The sequence below is a fragment of the Mauremys mutica genome, chromosome 7 (genome assembly GCF_020497125.1).
Source record: "Mauremys mutica isolate MM-2020 ecotype Southern chromosome 7, ASM2049712v1, whole genome shotgun sequence".
Classification (NCBI taxonomy): domain Eukaryota; kingdom Metazoa; phylum Chordata; order Testudines; family Geoemydidae; genus Mauremys; species Mauremys mutica.
The window spans coordinates 76,369,718-76,392,775 of NC_059078.1; the positions used below are offsets into that span (position 1 = coordinate 76,369,718).

The 23,058-nt window shown below is 44.2% G+C and overlaps 1 protein-coding gene and 1 long non-coding RNA gene across 2 annotated transcripts in view; one reads left to right on the forward strand and one right to left on the reverse strand.

The window, feature by feature from the left end:
• Positions 1 to 12,738, reverse strand: part of LOC123374522 (LIM domain-binding protein 3-like) — a 31,824-nt gene extending 19,086 nt beyond the window's left edge. Inside the window, exons 1-3 of the mRNA XM_045024594.1 lie at positions 12,702 to 12,738; positions 12,506 to 12,551; positions 8,095 to 8,142 (exon numbers count right to left, since the gene is read on the reverse strand). Coding sequence (XP_044880529.1) covers positions 8,095 to 8,142; positions 12,506 to 12,551; positions 12,702 to 12,738 — 131 coding nt within the window. The remainder of the gene's footprint in view (positions 1 to 8,094; positions 8,143 to 12,505; positions 12,552 to 12,701) is intronic.
• Positions 12,739 to 13,338: 600 nt separating this feature from the next.
• Positions 13,339 to 16,569, forward strand: LOC123374877. The gene is made up of 3 exons (XR_006581232.1): positions 13,339 to 13,693; positions 15,253 to 15,373; positions 16,244 to 16,569. It is a non-coding gene; the product is annotated as an uncharacterized LOC123374877 (long non-coding RNA).
• The last annotated feature ends 6,489 nt before the right edge of the window (positions 16,570 to 23,058 follow it).

Here is a 23,058-nt window from a genome sequence, read left to right on the forward strand (position 1 = left end):
CTGAAAAACAGACTCAGTCATCTTGCACAACCATGCTGATGGCAGGCTTGTATAAACCTTCTTGGGTCTGGCTTTCTAGGGAGAGATTACATATACTGTAACACTGATGGGTATTTTGATCTGAGGTTAATTGCTGATAATAGTCTCTTAGACCCCAATTCAGCGAAGTGTATAAGCACATGCTTAACTTTAAGAACATGAGTAGTCCCATTGACTTCAAAGGCATTAGTCACATGCTTGAAGTTAGACAGGTTTTTATGGAACCTTGATTAATCAAAGCCTTAACATACACATAATTTAAATAGACTCCCAAAGGCACCCAGAAGTTGGGATGGGCACATTTTTGTTTAGAGTACTAGGAATCTGAATAAATGAATTACAAAAACTAGAAAATGCCATATGGTATGTATAGACACAATAGTTAGATATTTTAAAAGTGAATCTCACACTTTGGAAAGGTGTCAGATTGACAACTCAGGGAAATGAACTTGTATTTATCCTTGGTACAGCTTTAGTACTGGCAGCTGATAGTGCAAACTTCCTCACATTGTCACCAATGTAATCCTTTTTTGAGCTAGTGAGATCACTTCTACAGGACAAAGAATAGTTCAGATTTGATATCAATTCAATTTATAGCTGCTAATTAGAACCAATTGTGCTTAAGGTTTTGGCAACATATATTTCTTGATTCTAAGAAGTGGGCTAAGATCAGAAGTTCATTCCACATAGGAAAAAGATCTGTACTGGCTTTTGGCTCTTCAGTAATATAAATTACTAGAAGCAAAGAGGACAGATGTCTCAATGTGACCGTCACAATCCTGGGTTGCCTATTTACATAATGCCCTGGCATCCTACTGACTGCCCTCACAATGCCAATTATCTCTAGTTTTCTTTATTCTAGAGTCTCAACCACTGCAGCTGAGGAGGGGAAATATTGCAGCACACTGTTTTGTTGCTTCTTTTTTTTTCTGCAGAAGAAACTTATGACAAGGGTGAGATTTGGAATACTGTGGGGCCAGCTAAAATGCTGCAAGTGGCTGATGGGCATGATGAACAAATAACTCCCTCCAAACACCTAATCTTCCTCAAGGGACTGGCATCTCCCAATGCCTCAGTGTGCTGCAAATCCTGCTAATAGTTTCCACTTTCTCACCCTTGCATGCGGTGGACTGTAGAAAATGAAGTCAGAGAACCAAGTTGCTACAATGGGAGTGTGGCTCTATAAATTAGGGATTGTTTACATTACCTGCTGGATCGACGGTCTCCTGCCTGTAGTGTCAATGTATATCCAGAAATGTAGTCACCAGTTGCTACCACATTAAGTAGCAGCAATATGTTGTAGAGTGACTACAATAAATTGCCTTTGGTCTAAACTCTATTATTTTCTAATACATATGTTAAATATAATCTCTCTTGCATCTGAAACCTTTTTGGGGGTTGCTTCATATGATGTTAAAATAGCTCTTTGTGATTATTCTCAAGATCCTACCAGTGGTGGGTACTTTCTGCCAGGGTTATCACAATTTACATTTTCTTCTTTTTCTCTCTAACATATCATGAATGTTCTGAAAGTTGGCTCTGAATTCCTCCTGCCCTCTGGGGGACACTATGCTCCTGCAGTATCCAGGGAATAATACACATAGACAATATGAAGATTTGAAATAAGTGCATTGTGTCCAGACACACATGCAGGGCCTGATTTTCAAAGTGTGCATTTTAAGTCTGCAATTAGGGGCAATGATGCACAAAGACAGAATTGCAAAAGAAGTGCCCACGGCAATGGAAAATAAAGGCATCCCTCTGCCCAACTGAACACCTAATTTAGGGCCCAAACCTGCCAGCAATGGCTTCTGAAACTCATTTACTTTAATGGGAGTCCTGAGCACTCAGGGTTTGCAGGATTAGGTCCACCAATCTATCATCTGATTTCCCAGAGATGTTTTAGGTATCCTCATCTCTGTGCTCTCATCTCTATTATGGGAACTGATTCACTCTTCCTTTAAAAAAATTATGGGGGGTCCTTGTTCTCCTTTGCGGGACAGCAGTAACTCCCATTGGCGTCAGTGGGAGTTATTCCTATCCAGTAGTGAGGGAATATGGACTGGCCTATGTAACTAAAAACAAAATTAGTACAAGTTTAAGGCTTTATTGTTAATGATATTGAGACCAATGATGAAAGTTCCTTTAAATAGCCTAAAATATGTCAGCTATTAGCTGGGTTATGTCACATCTATACCTTCCCATGAGAGCTTTTTGCCTCTCTTAGCCTCTTAATTTAAGATACCTCTCTTCTCTCTCAGAACTTTAGAATGGATGAGGACACTGGAGTCTTGGGATTTATAGGCAGATTTGGCAGACTTTTCTTTTTTACTTAGACTGCAAGATGTAAAGCATCCTTGAAGCACACTTGCTAAGACTACAATAGGTTTAATTGTTAATTGAATTAAGCATGTGTTACTGGGATGGATAGGGATAGGATTTTTTATTGGTAAGTATGTTTAGATTTTTGTGTCCTTATTGTTTAATTTGTGCAATCTGGGTTACATATATTTGGTCATGGTTGGTTTTGGATGTTTGCGGTCGATTTGTTCCACTTGTAACACATTAATACAAAGGACTTTTAAACAACAGTTAACACATTTTCTAAGTAAGTTTATAATCAAATATACCCCTCACTAACTGGATTTGCAGGGAATGGGGAGCAAAGCATTGCAAACAAAGTGCTTTTCAAGAATACATCATTCCTTACATGTGAAAGAAAGTTTGAGAAGCTCGATTCATGGCCTTACCTATTTTGCAAATATACTCACACAATTCAATAGACTGTCATACCTTAAGCCATCTCTCATTTGTTTCACTAACACATTTAGGTGCACAGAGGGTCTAGCATTCTTAAACCCTGTTATCAACATTCAAGTGCACATAAGTTCCCTTGTTGCTTATTGGGTGCACAGATTGTGGCTTGCAGATGCATTTCAGATGCCTCACATTGGGAAATTTAGATCACTTTCATTTCTTGTTAACCCTCTTCTTTCTCCTCCCCTAAGTCCCTTCCTTCTGACAGTGGCTTCTAAGCAGAATACAAACCCAACATAATTCAGAAGTCACAATATTAGAGTGGGTTTGAAATTAGGCAGAACAAGTTCACTCATTTCTAACATGGTCAACAGAATTTGGTCCTTTGTGGGTAAAAAGGCCTTGTATTTTCTGCATAAAATGCTACTGGACATTGGTATGGACCCTTTCACCGTTTTGAAATCACCTTACCTGGCTGGTAGACAGAGGGCCTTATGCTAGCAGTAGTGACAACTCTTGGTTTTGGAGCAGGAACTGGACTTTCACTGTAGCCTGAGGAAGAAGCGGTACCCTGGGAAATCGGAGTTGATGAATAGGACTGGCCCGTACCTCTAAAAGCAAAGCAAAGCTGTGAGCAATTTTCCAGACATCAAGAGCCACAGATTAAGAAATCAAGAGATTTGTCAGCTTCCATACCACCCCAAAGGATGCTTCCTTAATGGCACAGAGAGAAGAATGTGAGATTCATTAGCCTTTGTAGCCATTATAGGCGATGAAGGCAGCCAGTGCAGCCCCCATCACTGGCATTTTAATGACTGCTTTAAAAACAAATTTAATGAGCGAAAAAAGAGCCTGCTGTCAGTATCTTTAACTCTGGCAACTTTACAGAATCAATCCCTTTGGTTGGGAAAACTAGCCAAATAGGAGACCTAATCAATCTCTAGTTTTGGGTGTGACCAACTGCAGGAAGATCCCATTTAGCAGGGGTTGATCATTTCAGACGTCAGGGATAGGCATCTGAAAATGAGATTCTTGGTCCATTTACCTAGGGCCTACAAAGAGGCTTATCCTGGTCTCATTGAAATAAGTGGGAGTTTTGCTACTGATTTAAATGGGAGCAAAATCCAACAAAATTCAGTGATTTATACTAGTGCTGTGAGAACTAGTAACCCACCTCTTTTCAGTGGGACCAAGCACTTGGCCTTTAGAAAGCAGAGAGAAAAATATATCTCATCTCTGAAACTAGCCCCTTCCCAGGTCTAGGCTGAGGTTATAAATGTATTCATTTATTTTTCTAATGTTTAAGTTTGAAGGGTCCCAAAAACCTCTGATTCTCAATCCAGGAGCATAGGGGAGAGATCAGGTAAGTGCAAAACTCTTTGAAAGATTCCAAATAGCAGCAGCGAGGGATTTCAATGAGAAAAATCACCCCCGAGGAGTTTATTTCCACACATAGGTGCTGGAACGAGGGGTGCTGCCACACCCCCTGGCTTGAAGTGGTTTCCATCACATACAGGGTTTATAGTTTGGTTCAATGACTCTAAGCACCTCTATAAAAATTGTTCCAGCACCTGTGTCTCCAGCACTTTCTTATGGTTCAGGTGATAAACCTGAAGGCAAGTCTACACTTACTGGGGATTGACACTGCTGCGATCGATGCAGTGGGGGTCGATTTAGCTGGTTTACTGAAGACCTGCTAAATCGTCCACAGAGTGCTCTCCAGTCAACTCCGGTACTCCACTGGAACGAGAGGAGTAAGGTAAGTTGACAGGACAGTGTCTCCCATCGACGCAGCACGGTTTAGACACCGCAGTAAGTCAACCTAAGCTACGTTGACTCCAGCTACGTAACTGGAGTAGCGTAACTTAGGTTGACTTACCCCAGTAGTGTAGACAAGGCCTCAGTTTGATAACCGTAAACCACAGAATTATTTGCAGCTTGGATTTACTGGTCTTCACACTTGCAAACGTTTTACTTTAATTCAATGAGTTGAATGCAATTTAGTCTGGAGGACTGAGCACTGGACTTGAAGCAGCATCCACTTACCTCAGAGAGGTCTTGTGAGGCATACATTAACTAAATATTGCAATGTCCTATCAGTATACTGGGATATAAAATCAATTTTTATGAGGACAGCCAGTAAAATAAGTAGGAATGAGAATTTCTGGTTCCCAGGCCTATGCTCAATCCGTCTCCTTGACCATGCTGTTTTTAAGAAACATATAAAATATTTGATGACCTCAAAAGCAGATACATTTCACTAAAGAACATTTTACTTGGCAAATACTTTGCCCTACTCTACTTATGCTATAAGACCAGATTGTCACAAGTGTGGATGCAGCTGTGTGGGTGCACAAATTCAGATACATTCACACAATACCTTACTTGTGTACACACACCCAACCTCTAATGTTTATATTTAAATCAGTTAACATGGGGATTAGAGTGCATGCACCTGAGTACGTACATACCTATACTTTTTTGTGGTCTTAATTTTGCGCAAGTGTGGGTTTTGGGGATTTATTTTATTAGGTGCTTTTAAAGGGAAACAGGATGCTGGGGGAGAGATGTCTGAGCCATGGGAATCAGTGAGAGGAACAGATGAAACCAGATACATGTTTCCTCCTTCCCTGCTCCCACTGCAGTTGCAGAGGAGTGTCTCCAGGGGAAGGGCAGAGCTTGTGGCTTGCTTCAGTGGCTTGTCTTCAATTGTTTGACAGAATAAGAGCTCTCAGACAACTTCCATGGTTCTTTGATTCTGCAGCCCCTAGAGCTCACTCTAACACAGGGTGACTTCTCTGGTTCAGGTGCAAGAGTTCAGGGATGTTCCTGATACCTTAGAAGGAGTCCCAAGAGCTACAGTGGTACCAGAAGGATCTACAGCTGTCCGCTTGCAAATGTTCAGCTATATCTACTCAAGCAATCTGGTCATCTGGAGCTGATTTCCCTGCTCTACTCCAGACCATGCTTGCTGAACAGTGTTTACAAACAAGGGCTGTTGCCCATCCCATTCCTCACATGGTTCTTCCAGATGCTCTATCAGATTACTTGGCCATGTACATGGTACTCCAATCACTTAGCTCTAGGTCTCCTTCCCCTCTGCTGGGCAAGCAGCCTCCAAGCAAGTAAAGAGCCCTTGTTCCTCTATGTACTGCGGAAGAGGGAATAGGCTGCAGACTCTCCAGTTTATTCAAGCCCCAATTCTACCACTACCAGAGAATCAGGGATCAGATGAGACAGAAGACATGCCTTGGGAAGGAGTAAAAAGGAAAATAAACAAAGGAAAAGAAGAAACACAAGAGGAGAAGAGGCAGAAGTCAGCAGATGTTGAAGTTTACGCTCTGCAACAAGCACAACAATCCATACAGGAAGAGTAATTAAACCCTTGCTGGGGCTAAACAGTTCCCTTGCTTTCCTCAACGCCATGCTTGCTTTACAAACGCCTATTTTTTCCTTCAATCCCACTATTTAATTGAGCCTCACACAGGGAGGATCCCCCAAGGCCTAGTTCAGACTCTTATCCACATCTGCTGCAGGATTTAGGGGTTCTGACCATTGAAGCCTTGTCTACACGAAAAAGGTTTTGACAGTAAACATAAAAGGGTACAGTATCAGGGGGTAGCCATGTTAGTCTGTAGCCATAAAAACAACAAGGAGTCCGGTGGCACCTTAAAGACTAACCTCGCAAACCCTTCTATTGGAGACACAATTCATACTGGGGAAAAAGACAGCTTTTGCCCATCTAGCTTATATCAGTTCTCTGAATAAAATAAGAAATAAGACTTTTTTCCCCCTGATATTACTGTGTTTACACATTCCTAAGTGTCCTAGTTATGCCAACGTAACTTAAGTGTAAACGTGGCCTGAATTTGGTTCCATTGTGACATGGAGAATATGAGGCATTGATTTTGACAAACTATTCTCATGAGTTTGTGTTTACTGTGGACTCTGCTGTATAGTGCCACAATTTTGTAACTATGAAAGATGCTCTTAACAACACATGACACTGTTCATATTTATAGTTATTTCCTATTGCTGTCCCCTCTTTAGTGTCTTATGCCAATAGCTGCCAGCTGCACTGGACTTCAGTTGGAGAACAGTGAGAACTCACACAGAATCATTGCTCTTTTCTGTATTCCAGACAGACTGACTAAAAAACCCAACCTAAATACCTTATAAACAGTGTCCATTTAATCCAGTACTGACACCAATGTTTTGAAATTTAAGAGTTTATGGGACTCTGTTTCAGTGGCATCCTGAGGTTACTGGAAACAATTTGGTGATAGATTTGGCCTTGTGTGATGATTTCAAAAGGTGATTGGCTAAAATATACACTATCTGAAGTCTTTTATTACTTTAAACCTTAATATTCAAAGGGAAAACAGTTACACAAGAAATCAGTGCAACATACCTACATTTAAAAATCTGATCAACACTTGCTATGTCCTGTAGGAGATTATAAATTACACTTATTATAAAAACATATCTGAAATTCTAGTGTGCCTGCTATTGCTGAGTAAGTTCTAGTCTCAAACACCTGGGTTCATTGGTAAAGACCCTGTTTAGGACACTAAATTTGCAAAATGCATTAGGAAATGTGAGTCAGGTTACTCATGTTTAGACCATCATGCAGAAAAATAACTGCTTGTTCGTTTCTCGTGTATTTCTCAATGTCTATAGCACTTTAAAACATTGCCTTAGATTTCCTTGTACGTCTAGGAAACTGGTGTCTGCTACAGAGAAAATCAATTGTAGAACATAAAAAAATTGTCTCCTAACAAACAAAAACCAGCACCACTGAGTTCAATAACTAACTATGGAACTGTTTATGAAGACAACCAAAGTGAGGATGCAATTTAGCAATGGAGAGGAAAAGACTCCTGTAAGAGAAATAAAGCATTGAGCTACATCATTAAGGGTTTTAGTGAAGCTAAATCAGCTTTGGAAAGATTTACCAGCTGTAATTTCTGCCGCAGAAAGTAAATAGTGGTTAAGCAGGTGACAAAAGATATCCTGAGGACTGAAGATGGTTTAATGGAACAGTAAAATAACATCTCTGAAAAGCATTGAAAGTGCCCAATCTTAACCGAATGGATCTGTAACAGACAATAACATGTGAGAGGCAATGAATTAAATACTACGTTTGAAAACTATTAGTCATCAGGAAAAGAAGAGAGGAAACATATTTTATTAAGATTACTTTTAGGTTAATAGTTCACTAGAAGTCTACTAGTAGCATTAAAGTGGTGTGTTAAATACTTTTAATGTGTAGTAGCTGCAAAACATAATATTTTATACCTCTTTTTTGACTGGTAGCTGATGGAGGTGGAAGAATGCCGGTTGAAGCTAAAATAAGACAAAAGTTTGTGTTTTTATGCAAAAGAAAATGTCATTTGAAATTGAGAACCAAATATATCAGGATAATTAGGGCATCTTATCCTACAATGAGTTTCCTTATGAAAAGGAAGTACATACTATATTCAATAAGCAGTATGCTGAGGCACATTAAAGTATATGACATGCACTACTTTTCATCTGGGTTACAAAAACAATGTTTAACTGTTATTGAGCCAAATCCTGCTCATCTTACTTGGGCTAGAAATCACACTACAGCCTTAATAAGGTGAGGACAATTTGATTCATCGACTAAAATCCCTCATAAAGCACTAGCTCATACACGGGTGTTAATTCTTTAGTTGTAGGATTTTAATTCTGCAATTAAAGAGACAGTTTGCTTTGACATTCACTAAATACTAACACAAAGGAAAAAGGTACATTTGCTTTGTTTCAGTGTCCACAAAACTGGATACTCCTAAGTAAGTTGCACAAAATCTTAGTAATGTGAACCTGGAATTGAAACATCACTTCTTAACTTGGGAGCTCAGCTCCACCTTAATTGTGGTGAGGCAAACAGCTGTCCCATAATAAAGACAAATGGCAATGTAAATGAAACCACAGCATCAAGCTAATACCCCCAACTTTTCCCTGATTATTTTCAACCCTGCGCTTTTCCCTGGTTATTTTCAACCCAGACAGCATTTTTCTGTTGGTGGAATTTTAAAGGATAAAAATACAGGGATCAGCCTACAGAGATAACACTTAAAAGTCTATGGAAGCTTTGATCTTGTGAAATGATGGATGTATTTTTATAAAATGTTAAAAAATGAATGACAACAGACTTGTCCATCAGATTCATGTCACAGGCAAGCTATATATTACGGGTGAAATCCTGAGTCTGTTATAATCAATAGGAGTTCTGCAACTGTCTTCAATGGGGACAAAATTTCACCCTATATCTCTAAAATGTTATTGAACTAGGTATTTAGTCAACTATGCTTTAAACCTTGTGAGATAGCCTGTGAAAAAGTCAAGTTAACATTACAGGCTTTAAAATAAGGGGAAAATATGATCTATCTACAATTAATGACAGGCTCAAAAAATAATTCTGTAATCCCTTCCTCTGAAAATATTTCTTCAGGAACACAGTGTGTTTTAACTGAAGGGAAGTCATTAAAGAAACTGACCTACTTCACTTAGATCAGATTTCATTAGTTAGGAACATTGATTAAGAATTTCCATGCTCCCACACATATGTCTTGGGAAGTTTGTTTTAAGTATCCATGAAAAATCAATTGACTGGATTAGGCAACATGGAGAAATCGCACTCCCAGTGTAGCTGAGGAATTTTGTGCAAGAACTTGAGGATAAGGCTCTTCTAAGAGAAACTAGGCCTAGGGTTGAAAAATTCTGTTAAACCGGTGGAATGGACTAGATCGTCCCACAACAGCAGCAGCAAAGTTATTACTACCAGCAACTTCTTTTTTCTCTGAAGGTTTAGGGAAAAGATTTTTTAAAATGCGTGCCCAAAGTTGGTTTCCTAGCTCCATATTTTAGCACCTAAATAAGTTGCCTTGTTTTTAAATGGGAGCTGCTGGATGTTTAGTTTTTTGAAAAGTCAGGCTTCTTATCTAGGTGCCAAAATATGGACTTAGGAGTCCAATGATAGGCACCTATTTAAACACATCTTTAGCATGCTCCTGAATGGACAGATAACAAAAGAAACAAGATGGTTTCTATGTAAAGAGAAAGAATCCAACTCCAGCTACAATTCAGCTCTCTGACCACTAGGATGGAGCTCTACCCCTTCAGAGTCCTCTTCACCTGTGACTATCAGGAAACTAATTTTATACAGTTCATCTGAAGTCCCAGTTAGCTCTTCAATCTCCAGACCTGCTGCATTACTGCACCTTGTACATCTACGGGAGATCTGACCTGGGAGTGTACCCCTTGCCTGCTGATAACAATATGATGCCTTAGAACCTTGCCACCTCTTGCTGTTCCATTTTGAGTGCAAATTAAGAGTTCAGGGCACTAACATATCCAATTTCTTAGTGTAGCCCTCTTTGGATCCCCTGGCTTGGGCTCAGATAATTGATTGTGGCAAGCTGCAATTCTGAATATGCAAATGTAAATAATTATTCTTTTCAATGTTCAATTGTTTTTAAATAGCGTGAGGAGGGTATCATGGTCCGCGCTGCTATTGAGAAACAGAAAGAGGTAGTTAAGTGGTAAGGGAGTTTATGTTTGCTCAAGGCAAACTCGCTTGCTCTCGTTTAATGATTAAGTTCCCAACCTTCAAACAGCTACATGTGCTGGCAGACACTTTTGCCTATGTAGAATTCAGTGGGGCTGCACACGAGTAACTGTGCATATCTATTTGGAGGAACAAGGATTAAGATTGCTTTCTAAGTCTAAATGAAAAGGGATGTGGATAGAAGGGAAATGGAAAAAGAATCAAATAAAACACACTAATCAGTTTATATTTAAAGGTTGAATTGGTTATGCAATTAATGTGATCACAATGGTGTCTAGATCTTTAATTACTAATTAGTTGTTGCTATATATATTATATTAAAATATTATATAGTTAGCATGTGATTTGTAGTTTTGAGAGTGGTTACCTATCATTTTCAGGGAACAAAGGGATACAGTTCATTTTGAACCAAAATATATTAATAAAAAAGTTAACTGTGCAACTAAAGATTATGGAAAGTACCATGGAAAGTGGAAGACATCTAACAGTTACCAATCTGTAAGAATAATTGTTATACAGGTATTCATGACAGAAAAATTCAATTATCATGTTTCATGCTGGGATTCACAAAATGTTAGTCTGATTTCAGGGATCTACACAAAGGAGTAGTTACAGTTTCTTGATGATCTACCTTTTGAAAAGTATATACACATAATCAGCTAAAGAGCCATTATGTGAAACCTCACCTTCATTCTTCCTGAAAATCCTAAATTCAGGAATTTTACATGACAATCTATAATTTTAAAGTTCTGTTTTTCAAAAGTTCTTAAACAGCTATTATTTAAATAATCCCCTATTTTAAAACCCCTTTAGTGCACATATACACGATAGGAAGTAATGCAGAAGAGCTAACACTGCTGCCATCATAGTCTTCTAGGAGAATATTTTTCTTTTATCATTTAGTTTTTATTCTTTTTTTTAAGCACTAAACTTTAAAAATCCTCCTGCACACAAGTCAATGAGAGTTTTGTCTAAGTAAGAATGGCAGGATTAGAGCCAAGGAATTTAACACACTAACACTGTTGTATTTAGATACCAAAATCGGAAACCAACAAAAACAAACAAACAAAATCTAAAAACGACCACTATTGTCCCTGAACTTGTACACTGAGATAATAGGGGGGGTCTTAGATCAGTGTGTTCTCATTACGATGTATGCTGGTACACTGCCAAAACTCAGCAAGCTAAGTTAAAGACAGTGTGTCATCTTTTAACATTTTGATCTCTGACACAAGTTAACATTATGTACACAAAGTGGGCCTGATTCTCCTCTCACATACACCTAGTCAATGGACGTCAATGGACTTATTGCTGGCTTGCACCAGTATGAGAGCTCCCCGGTGCTTTGGTTTGGTTTGGTTTGAGAGTGACAATACTGACAGTGAAGTTGATTCCAAAACACTATCGGACAAGCAAATGTAGATAAATTAAAAAGCAAATAACAAAATAACAACATAAGGATAACAAGCAGCCTATCACTGTATCCCGTACAAATGTCTAGCATTAATGTGACAAAATGTAAAAAGAAAGAAAAAGCTAATTAGTCAATGACATTTCAAGAGAAACTATTACATTTTGATTTGGGAGTTTCTCAGCAAATTGTGTAATGCTAATTGAGCCCAAGAGTTTACAGCTTTCTGATTTATCCTGTGCTTTCCCTCCAGAGCATGATACTGTTTAGGAGCATAACTTCATTGGACTGATTGTTAGTTAAAAATAAATCAGGAAGAGGGCAAAATAATAAAACATTCATAGGAAAAATTGAAGTTAAAAAAGATAATTGTTTGCAGTGCAACTACTCCTAGGATCTTATATACAGGATAGCGCTATCATCCAGTGACCAGACATTTAGAATGGACACAGGCAATTATCAGCACACCAACCTGTTCAGAGTCAGTTAGAGGTCCTTATTAATTAAGGCAGGCAGTTTCATAATCATAAAAACAAACTCTGAAGTGATTTTAACCAATTTCTTAAACTGGAGAACTGACAGTTTTAAAGCTTGGTGTCTTCTTTCTCTCTTTCCCTGCATCAGAAACCTAGAAATAGAAATCAGCAAATGCACAACAAATCTGTCTTTTAGCCCAAGTCAATCAGTAGATATGCATTTCTTACCTAAGGTTAGGCAATAAAAACAAAGTAGTGACAACAACGTTGCAAACTGAACACAGAAAAAGAAACATGAAAAGTATTTGTGGTTTTATTTTTCTCCTTTCCCAAAATGTTGTTCATTTCCATTTAGATGAGATCCCTCTCATTATTTTCTTGGAGGAAAAGAGCTGGCACCAGTTTGTATGGAAAAGAGAGTTACCTTTTCGTACTGGTGTTCTTCGAGTTGTGTCGCTCATGTCTATTCCACAATAGGTGTGTGCACTCGCCACATGCACCAGTGCTGGAAGTTTTTCCCCTAGCAGTACCCGTAGTGGGGGAACGCCCCCAGCGACCACTGGAGTGGCGCCTGCCTGGAGCAGTATAAGGGGAGCTGCACGCTCCCCCTACCCTCAGTTCCTTCTTGCCAGACAACTCCGGCAGAGGGGAAGGAGGGCGGGATCTGGAATAGACATGAGCAACTCATCTCAAAGAACACCAGTTATGGAAAGGTAACTGTCTTTTCTTCTTCAAGTGATTGCTCATGTGTATTCCACAATAGGTGATTCCAAGCTATACCTTCTGGAGGTGGGTAGGAGGTCACAAGTTCTCGGGACGGAGTACTGCCCTGCCGAACCCGGTGTCATCCCTGGTTTGAGAGACTATTGCATAGTGCAAGGTGAATGTGTGAACCAAAGACCACATGGCTGCCCTACAAATGTCCTGTATAGGGATGTGGGCCATGAAGGCAGCCAATGAGGCCTGCGCCCGAGTCGAGTGCGCCCTCACAATGGGGGGGGGGGGGACACCCGCCAGCTCATAACAGGAGCAGATGCACAAAATGATCTAGCTGGAAAGCCGCTGACTGGAAATCGGTTGGCCTCTCGCGCACTCAGCTGAGGCAACAAAGAGTTGCGAGGACTTTCTGAACGGCTTGGTTCGCTTGAGGTAGAAAGCCAGAGCCTGCCTCACATTGAGCATGTGGAGACAGGGCTCCTCACTAGTCATGTGAGGCTTGGGGCAGAGGACTGGTAGAAAAATGTCCTCACCCATGTGGTAGGCGGAGACCACCTTCAGGAGGAACGCAGGGTGTGGGTGGAGCTGGACCTTGTCCTTACGAAAGACCGTATACGGCGGCTCAGAGGTCAGGGCCCTGAGCTCCGAGACCCACCTGGCCAACATGATAGCAACCAGGAAGGCCACCTTCCACGAGAGGTGAGACTAGGAACACAGGGCTAACGGTTCACATGGGGGCTCCGTAAGAAGAGCCAGCACCAAATTCAGGCCCCATTGTGGGACCAGGGGCTTAGATTATGGGTAAAGCCAGTCCAAACCCTTAAGGAACTGGCTGGTCATAGCACGGGAGAACAGAGTGTGTCTTTGCTTCAGGGGATGGAAGGCTGATATGCTGCCAGGTGCACCCTGACTGACGAGGGCACCAGGTCCTGGGCCCTCAGGTGGAGGAGTTAATCAAGGATAAGCTGGATCGCGGCAGACGTTGGGGACACACCTTGGTCTGCCGCCCACCTAGAAAACTGAGACCACTTCACCATGTAAGAGCGGCGAGAGGAGGGCTGTCTATTTTCGAGGAGGATGCGCTGAACCTGTTCTGAGCATGTCCTTTCCTCACCATCTAGCCACTGAGCAGCTGTGTCATGAGGAGCTGCCAGGTTGGGGTGGAGGAGGCGGCCCTGGTCCTGACAGAGCAGGTCCGGGTGGAGTGGCAACGGCCACAGTGGAGCCACCGCCAGGCCCAAGAGGGTCCCGTACCAGTGTTGCCTGGGCCACTCCGGGGCAATGAGGAAGACCTTGGCTTTGTCCATCTTCATTTTCTCCAGGACCCTGCTGATAGGAGGGAATGGGAGAAAGGCATAGAGAAGCTGGCATCGGAGATAGCGCCCTTCCCTAAGCTCCCCTGGAGCAGAACTGGGGGCATCGTTGGTTCTGCCAGATCGCAAATAGGTCCACCTGTGGAGTTCCCCACCTTCAGAAGAGCTGGTGGGCCACTTCTGGGTGTAGAGGCCACTCGTGCTGAGAGGAAAAGTCTTTGCTCAAGTGATCCACCCTCACGTTCTGCAGGTGAAAGGCTTTTAGGTGGATGTCATGGGCTACACAGAAATCCCACAGACTGAGGGCTTCGTGGCAGAGGGCAGAGGATTGGGCTCTGCCTTGCCTGTTGAGGCCATGTTGTCAGTGAGGACCCTGACTACCTTGCCCTTCAGGTGTGAGCGGAAGGCCATACATGCCAGTCGCACCACCCTGAGTTCCTTGACATTTATATAAAGGGTCAGGCCTTGCAGAGACCACAGGACTTGGGTCTGAAAATTCCCCACATGGGCCCCTCAGCCCAGGTCCAATGCATCAGACACCAGTTCCAACGATGGGGCCCTGTCCCTGAACGGGACCCCTTCGAGCATGTTGCTTGGGGTGGACCACCAGCGCAGGAAGGTGATCACCGAGTTTGGCACAGTGAGGACCTTGTCCATTCTGTCCATGGCCTGGGAGATCTTCGAGGCTAGCCAGAGATGGAGGGCCCTCATCCTGAGTCTGGCATGGCAGACCACATATGTGCACGCTGACATGTGACCTAGCAGCTGCAGGCAAGCCCTGGCTGTCGTCACTAGGAACCTTGCAATCGAATTGATGAGCCCTTTCAGGGTCTTGAAGCTGTCTGGGGGGAGAGAGGTCCTGGCTGATGTTGCGTCCAGGATCGCCCCGAAAACTCTATGCGTTGGACTGGGACTAACGTGGACTAGGTGTTTTTTTACCAACAGGCGCAGGGCGGTGCGTGTGGACAGGAGGAGTGCCACATGATCCCTCACCTGCGATCGGGAGGTGCCATTGACCAGCCAGTCATCCAGATAGGAGAATATATGGACCCCCACGGCACCTGAGGTAGGCCGCTACTACTGACATGCACTTTGTAAAGACCCTGGGGGCAGCAGACAGACCAAACAGGAGGACCATGAATTGGTAGTGATTCTGTCCCACCACGAAACGGAGGAAGCACCTGTGCCCTTCGAATATATGGATGTGGAAGTATGCCTCCTGTAGATCGAGGGCAGAGTACCAGTCCCCGGGATCCAGGGAGGGGATGATGGAGGCCAGGGAAACCATGCGGAACTTGAGTTTCACCATGTACTGGTTCAGGCCTCGCAGGTCCATGATGGGCCTGAGCCCCCCTTTGGCCTTCGGGATAAGGAAATACCAGGAGTAATACCCCTTGCCCAGGAACTCCTTGGGCACCGCCTCTATCGCTACTAGTTCCAGGAGCTGCCCGACCTCCTGCTCGAGCAGAGCCTCGTGCAATGGGTCCCCCAAGAGGGATGGGGGGGTGGGCGGGGAGGAGGTAAACTGAAGGGTGTAACCTCGGGAGATGGTGTTGAGGACCCATCGGTTCAAGGTGAGCTGCGACCATTCTGGGAGGAAAGCACACAACTGATTGGAAAAAGGGAGCTTTACTGGGGGTGGATCCCTGCTGAGAACTGGCGGGGTACTCCTGAGCGTCCCATCAAAAACGCGTTTTACCTGCCTGCTTGCCCTTAAAGGACCGAGGCTGGGGGGCAGGCCAAGACTGTCTTTGCAGGCGTTTTCTGTAGTCCCACTGCTTCTTATGGGTGGCCTTGTACTTCAGGAGGGCAGCTTGGGAGGGAGCCTGCTGCGGCTTGAACTTGGGTTTTGCCGGAGCAGGAACATAGAGGCCCAAGGTCTGGAGGGTCGTGCGGGAGTCTTCCATGCCGTGCAGCCTTGTGTCTGTTTCCTCAGCAAACAGAGTCTTCCTGTCGAAAGGGAGATCCTGCATTGACAACTGCGCTTCGCTGGATAGCCCAGAGAGCAGGAGTCATGACGCCCGTCTCATGGACACCACCAAGGCCATGGACCGTGCAGCCGTGTCTGCTGCATCTGAAGCAGCCTGCAGGGATGCCTTTGCGGCCACTGCCCCTTCCTCCACAAGCTCCTTAAACCTCTTTTTATCGTGCTCCCAGAGGGAGTCCTCAAACTTGGGGAGGGATCCCCAGAGATTAAACTCGTAGCCACCCAGGACAGCCTGATGGTTTGCTACTCTTAGCTGGAAGCTTGAAGACGAATAAACTTTTCTCCCAAAAGTATCCAGCCTCCGAGAGTTTTGTTCTTTGGGGTTGGGGCTGGCTGCCCCAGCCGTTCCCTGTGGTTGACCGACTCGACCACCAAGGAGTTGGGCGCCAGGTGGGTATACAAATACTGGTGCCTCTTAGGGGGTACAAAATACTTGCGTTCCGCCTTCTTAGAGATGGGAGCAAACGAGGCTGGTGTTTGCCACAGGACATGCTTCATGGAGCATGTCCACCCTGCCCTGTGCCGAGGGGGACAGCACATTGAACAGGGAGTCTGAGGGCTCCTCCATCTCCTCTGCCTGGAGGTGGAGGCTCACTGCCACCCTTTTTAAGAGGTCTTGGTGGGCCTGGTAGTCCTCCTGCGGGACGGAGGGGGGCAGGGCCGCAATCAGCTCCTCCAGACAGCGTGGGGAGACCAGTGCGGTGCTTTGGGTGTTGGCTGGCACCGGAGGATCCACCACCTGGTCGGACTCTGGGCATGGTGCTGAAGACGGGTCCCACCGACTCCTTTCTTGGGGGTCTAGGAATGGAGGCTGACGGTGCTTCCGACACCCTGGCCACCAAGGGAATCCCACCAGGGGCTGCACCAGAGGCCACATTGCCCACTGGTACCACTGGGGCGGCCATGACGCTCGGTGCCACTGCACTTTTTGAGGCACCGGCAGGGCTGGCTGTTCAGGCTGGCTAGCCTGGCCTGTAGATGGGCGGCTGTGAGCAGAGGCCAGGCTGGCATATGACCGCTGCTGCCTCTGGACTGGGAGTAGAAGCGGTGCCGGGATCTATGTCAGCCGTGATCTCAAGGCAGACGAATGGCACCGACAGTAGTAGCTGCTTGGCGAACGGCCTCGATGGGCGGACCCGCGATGGCGAGATGCCAGCGATCGACGCCCTGGGCTACGGTGCCTTGGCAGAGACTTGGAGCGGGAGTCCGAGTGGGAATGGTGTCAACGGTTGTGCCGTGACTGACTTCAGTACCTCCTTCGAGATGAGGACCATTGGTAACATCCGCCACGGTCCTGTCAATATTCGCTCTGCGAAGACGAGCGGTGCTAGGAGTCCTGGTCGGACAGCACCCATCTAGACAGTCTGGTTGGCGTCGAGGGTGATCCACATGGACTGAGCCCTGAATGGCCACTGGGCGGTGAGCGGTGTCGGGAACGTTCCCTCGACCAAGACCGGTAATGGGCTGGCGGCGACTGCGGCGATCCTAGCGGCGACTTGCATTAGCCGACATTAGCGGAGCTTCAGGCACCGGCATGGATGTGACATTCCTGGCTGCCTGGAGGGCTTCAGGCGTAGATGGCATCCGGACATCCAGAGAGGCCTGCTCCGAAGGGGCTGGGCTACTCTGCTCAACATGAGTCAGAGGCCTAGGGCCTGGTGGGGATCGAGGGCTACCTGAATGGGCCTAGCCTCTGTCCCAGACTTCCCTCAGTGCCACTGCGAAGAGGGAGTCTTTCCGGTTCTCTTGGCGTGCCCCATGGAAGGGGAGCGGTGCCAACTGGTCGATGGTACTGCAGGGTCTCTGTGTACCAATGCCACAGTGCTGGGTCCTGGTTCAGAGCAGTGTGCCAGAGTCGGGGCCAGCGCCGACTCCATCAGGATGGTCCGGAGCCTAATGTCCCTTTCTTTTTCAGTCTGGGGCCTGAACAACTTGCAGATCTTGCACCTTTCGCTGATATGGCTTTCTCCCAAGCAGAGCAGACAGTCCACATGTGGGTCACTCCTTGGCACAGAACACCTACAAGAGCTGAATGACTTAAATCCTGGGGCGTGGGGCATGCCCTGGCCCGCGCTCACTAACTAATTAAACTAACTGAAATAGCTAACTGACTACGGGTACTAATGAACGAACAAACAGTTCTGGGGACAAGCTGCAGCAAAGCTGGAGCTGAGCAGTTCCAACGCACATTCACTGGCGGCAAGAAGGAACTGAGGGTGGGGGGAGCAAGCAGCTCCCCTTATACTGCGCCAGGCAGGCGCCACTCCAGGCGACGCGGTGGGGCGCTCCCCCCTATGGGTACTGCTAGGTGAAAAACTTCCAGCACTGGTGCATGTGGCGAGCACGCACACCTATTGTGGAATACACATGAACAATCACTCCAAGAAGAACCTGTAGTTGGCCTCATGAGCAGTTAATATACCATGGAAGTAACAGGAAGTAAGTAACCTTACTAGTTACTTCCTACTTACTAGTACACACAGTCATCAATTTTTCCCTCAATTACACCAGGCTAAGCCTAATGCAGTTACACAGGTGTAAATGAGAGAAGAATTTGGACCACTGTCAAGAAAACACACACCAGATAGTTTTTGTGTCTCAGGATTTTAGATTCAGGTGATGCTTCCTTAGTTTTATTCATGAAGAGCAACTGGCTCATCCAACTAAGTCTGATTGCAGAGTCCAGCTCTGGGATTTTATGGACAACAGACTAGACTTGCATTGCTTTTCAATGAATGAAGCCCTCAGTTGGAAGAAAAAATTAACAGAGAACCTTGGGAACTGGGTTCTCCTATAACTCCTACCTGGATCAATCCATCCTTCCCGGTCTTATCCCTACTTAGTAGATACTGTGCCTCAGACAGGACTGTGGTGTCAGTCTGAGTGGGCAGTTTTCAGAAATCACTAACCTGCTATAAAAAATTGTTGTGAGAAAGTCTTTCTTAAGCCATCACATTTTTTCTGGATTTCTTTCCCTCTCGTTCTGATGGATTTGTCAGTGACTGTATACACAAACAGAAGTTTTATATCCTACCTCTCTCTCGCTGTTGGCTGATGCCTCACAGCCCAGCAGTTGTGACACCATAATGACTTCTCTGGAAGTTAAATGTCAATATCAGAAGCACTGGATTGTGGCATTGCTGAACAAATCAGACAGCAGGGAGAAGCTCGGTATAAAGGAGACAGCTTCGGTTTATGAACAAATGATCTTAATAATCAGTTTGGTTGATAAAATAAATGCTCCTCGGAATAACCTGAAATTTGCATTATGAAATTTTATAAAGTTACTACACTGCTAAATGTTGGCAGGGTCAGGTGCTAAGACCACAAATATTTGGAATTATTCTTTGGAGCCAACATGCAGTTTCCACTCCAATTACCTCTGCTGTGGACCAACAATGAGCGATTGCTTCTAGGGGTATGTCTACACTACCTGCCAGATCAGCGGGCAGCGATCAATCCAGTGGGGACTGATTTATCGTGTCTAGTCTAGATGCGATAAATCGACCCCTGAGCACTCTCCCATCAACTCCTGTACTCCAGCGCCACGAAAGGTGCAGGCAGAGTTGACGGGACAGCAGCAGCAGACTTACCACGGTGAAGTCACCAAGGTAAGTCGATCTAAGTACGATGACTTCAGCTACATTATTTACATAGCTAAAGTTGAGTAACTTAGATCGATCCAGCCCCCTAGTGTAGACCAGGGCTAAGCTGCTATTTGCTACTTGCTGCAAACAGCTTCTGAGCAGTTTCTGAGCATTATTCCATACAATCACTATTCTAATCTGTTTCTGCTTTCTTTGCCTTATTATGGGAAGCTGAATGGATTTGCACATTTAGGAGTCTCTTCATTTATCCATGTCCAAGTGATTTTACATCCATAACTCCCATTAGAGCTAAGGGGAATCACCCATGCAAATCCCTTTTGCTGCCATGTTAAAAGAGATCCCCACAGTAGCAATCTGGAAGGCTTCGAATGCAGACTAACAAAATTTTGATGCAAATTCCCTAGCTTGCGAGAGTAAGCACCAGGACTTACATTTGTTTACAAATTTTGTTCTCATCTATGGATAAGGTTTAATTACAAACAGAGATAAATATTTCCCATGAGTTTACATGTCAGCTAGGACCACATCCTCAAAAGGAATAACTTTTGAGTGCCAATCATCACGCCTAACTATATGTAGTATTTTTTTCCCCCTGAGCAAGTAAGAGATCTTCTTTGGTAATTAAATTTTTTTATCAATCTCAATGATCCCAGACCCAATTCTGAAATAAATAAATTCTAGTTAAAATCAGAGAGATTTGGGTGGAAGGGAAGCATTCAATCGGACAAGATAGACCCAGCACCATTTACAAGTGTAACCAAGCACAGAGTCGGATGCAAATGCAGTAAAAGAATTCTTTTGGAAAACACTGAGCATCCACCCTTTGAAAATAAGACCTCTTTAAGATGTCTCAAGTTGGACACCCAAAAGTAATGGAGGCATCCAAAATCACCAGTCACTTTTAAAAATCTTGGCCATACACATAGAAAGCTAAAAATTGACACTTATCTGAATACTTGTAAAACTGTTTAGTGAAGTGGTGCAATGTCAATAAGAGGACCCCTTCCAAGATGTTGAAGGTATTATGGCAAGATTTTCCACTCCTGGCAACATCTGGCTTCTCAGTGAATTCCCCTAGAAATTATTTTGCTGTATTTCACCATATATATACACATATTAAATTAATCCAATGCCCCATTAATTTTATGTAAAGTGAAAATGTATGGACCACATTAACACATCAATCAGTTCTTCACTTCTCCACATGATCCTTGAGTTCTTACAGCTCTGGTTGCTTTCATTTATTTATTTGGAATGGCCATGGTTGCAGATTTGACCTAGGACTTACACTGTTTTCAGACGTTAATGAGGAAAATTAGAAGTCAATTGTAGTGCCCAATGAGATACATTTATCTCTGGTGTATTTCCACTGAAGTCAGTGGAATTACACCAAGAATTAATTTTGCCTAGTTTGTTTTAGCTTGCTGAATACGGGAATTATAGAATCAAATGGAGTGCTTAGTGTGCATATTTACATTCCAGAACCAATAATGATTTTCCATCCCATAGCTCTTTCAATTCTGCATTGTTGCTAGAGCAGGGGTGGGCAAACTACAGCCCAGAGGCCACATCCGGCCCTTCAGATGTTTTGATCTGGCCCTCGAGCTCCTGCCAGGGAGCAGGGTCGTGGGCTTTCCCCGCTTCGCATGTGCCGTGGCTCCCAGAAGCAGCGGCATGTCCCTCTCCAGCTCCTATGCGTAGGGGCAGCCAGGGGGCTCTGCATGCTGCCCCTGCCCCAATTGCCACCCCCGCCAATGGGTTCCCAGCCAATGGGAGCTGCAGGGATGGCACCTGCAGACAGGGCAGCGCGCAGAGCTGCCTGGCTGTGCCTCCACTTAGGAGCTGGAGGGGGGACATGCCGCTGCTTCCGGGAGCTGCTTCAGGTAAGTGCCACCCAGATCTGCACCCCTGACCCCCTCCTGTGCCCCAACCACATGTCCCAGTCCTGATTCCCCTCCTGCCCTCCAAACCCCTCGGTCCCAGCCTGGAGCACTCTCCTGCACCCCCAACCCTCATCCCCACCCCCACCCCAGAGCCTGCACCCCCAGCTGGAGCCCTCACCCTCTCCTACATCCCAACCCCCAATTTCATTCATGGCCTGCCATACAATTTCCATACCCAGATGTGGTCCTCGGGCCAAAAGGTTTGCCCATCCCTGTGCTAGAGAAATGACAACATATTGAAAGGTTTGAGATATGCTTGTGTGGTCACTTATATTTTCTATAATGTTCCCCAGATTTTTATATATAACATTTCTCCAGATTTGGCTTTCAAACCTGTGTGCTCTTTTCACTGCAAACAATGCCTTGAGGTGATTTCTGTCTGTTTTATGCTGAGATAAAGCACACACGGATAATTATTACCTCAACTGCATTACTGACTGACTCAGTCTCTCTCATCATCATCATTATCTAATTGTGCTCAAATAATAAATCTTAAAATCCATTGCCTTCTCTACTGTTCAGCTTGATTAAATGTAAATGCTCCATAGCAACTAGGAAAGCCTGGCAGAAAGCATTATGGTAGCATTCTTTGTTTCTAGTGATAACTATTTCTAATCCTTCTCCCACTAGTGATCTGTCATTAGTTAATCATTGTTTAAAATACAATAAAAGCAGGTCTGATGAACCTTTAAAAATGGGTCAGCTAGTCACATTATGAGCCAAATTTTTCACCAAGTAAAACACAGTCTGGGGTTGCCACCTCTCTTAATTAGACAACCACCACACAAACAAACAAATTTGAATCTAACCAACAACTAGCTGTCTGAGCTCTGAAAACATTTTTTAGTCATGTCCTTTAAACCTAATACTTGAAAGATCAAGGTTTTCTCTTAGCTTGGTTTTAATTTAGACAAGATCAAAACAAACAGGCTGCTCCATTGAGTAAATTTGACACTTCTCAATGTTCTCTCCCAAGCCAATCTTTTAAGAAGTTAGGGACCCCAAACTGGAGTGAATAATGAAAAGTGAAAACAATCTAACTAAAAAGAAAAAGGAGAGATGTTTGCAAATATACTAGACTGAGCAGAGATAGCAGATTAAACAGTGGAAGCTGCTTGTGACATGTTCTTGGACCCAGGGAAAGGTTTAGGCTGTGACAAGAGGACACAGTAAAAGCATGAAAGCATGTACAAAAGAATGTTACAAGCAGAAC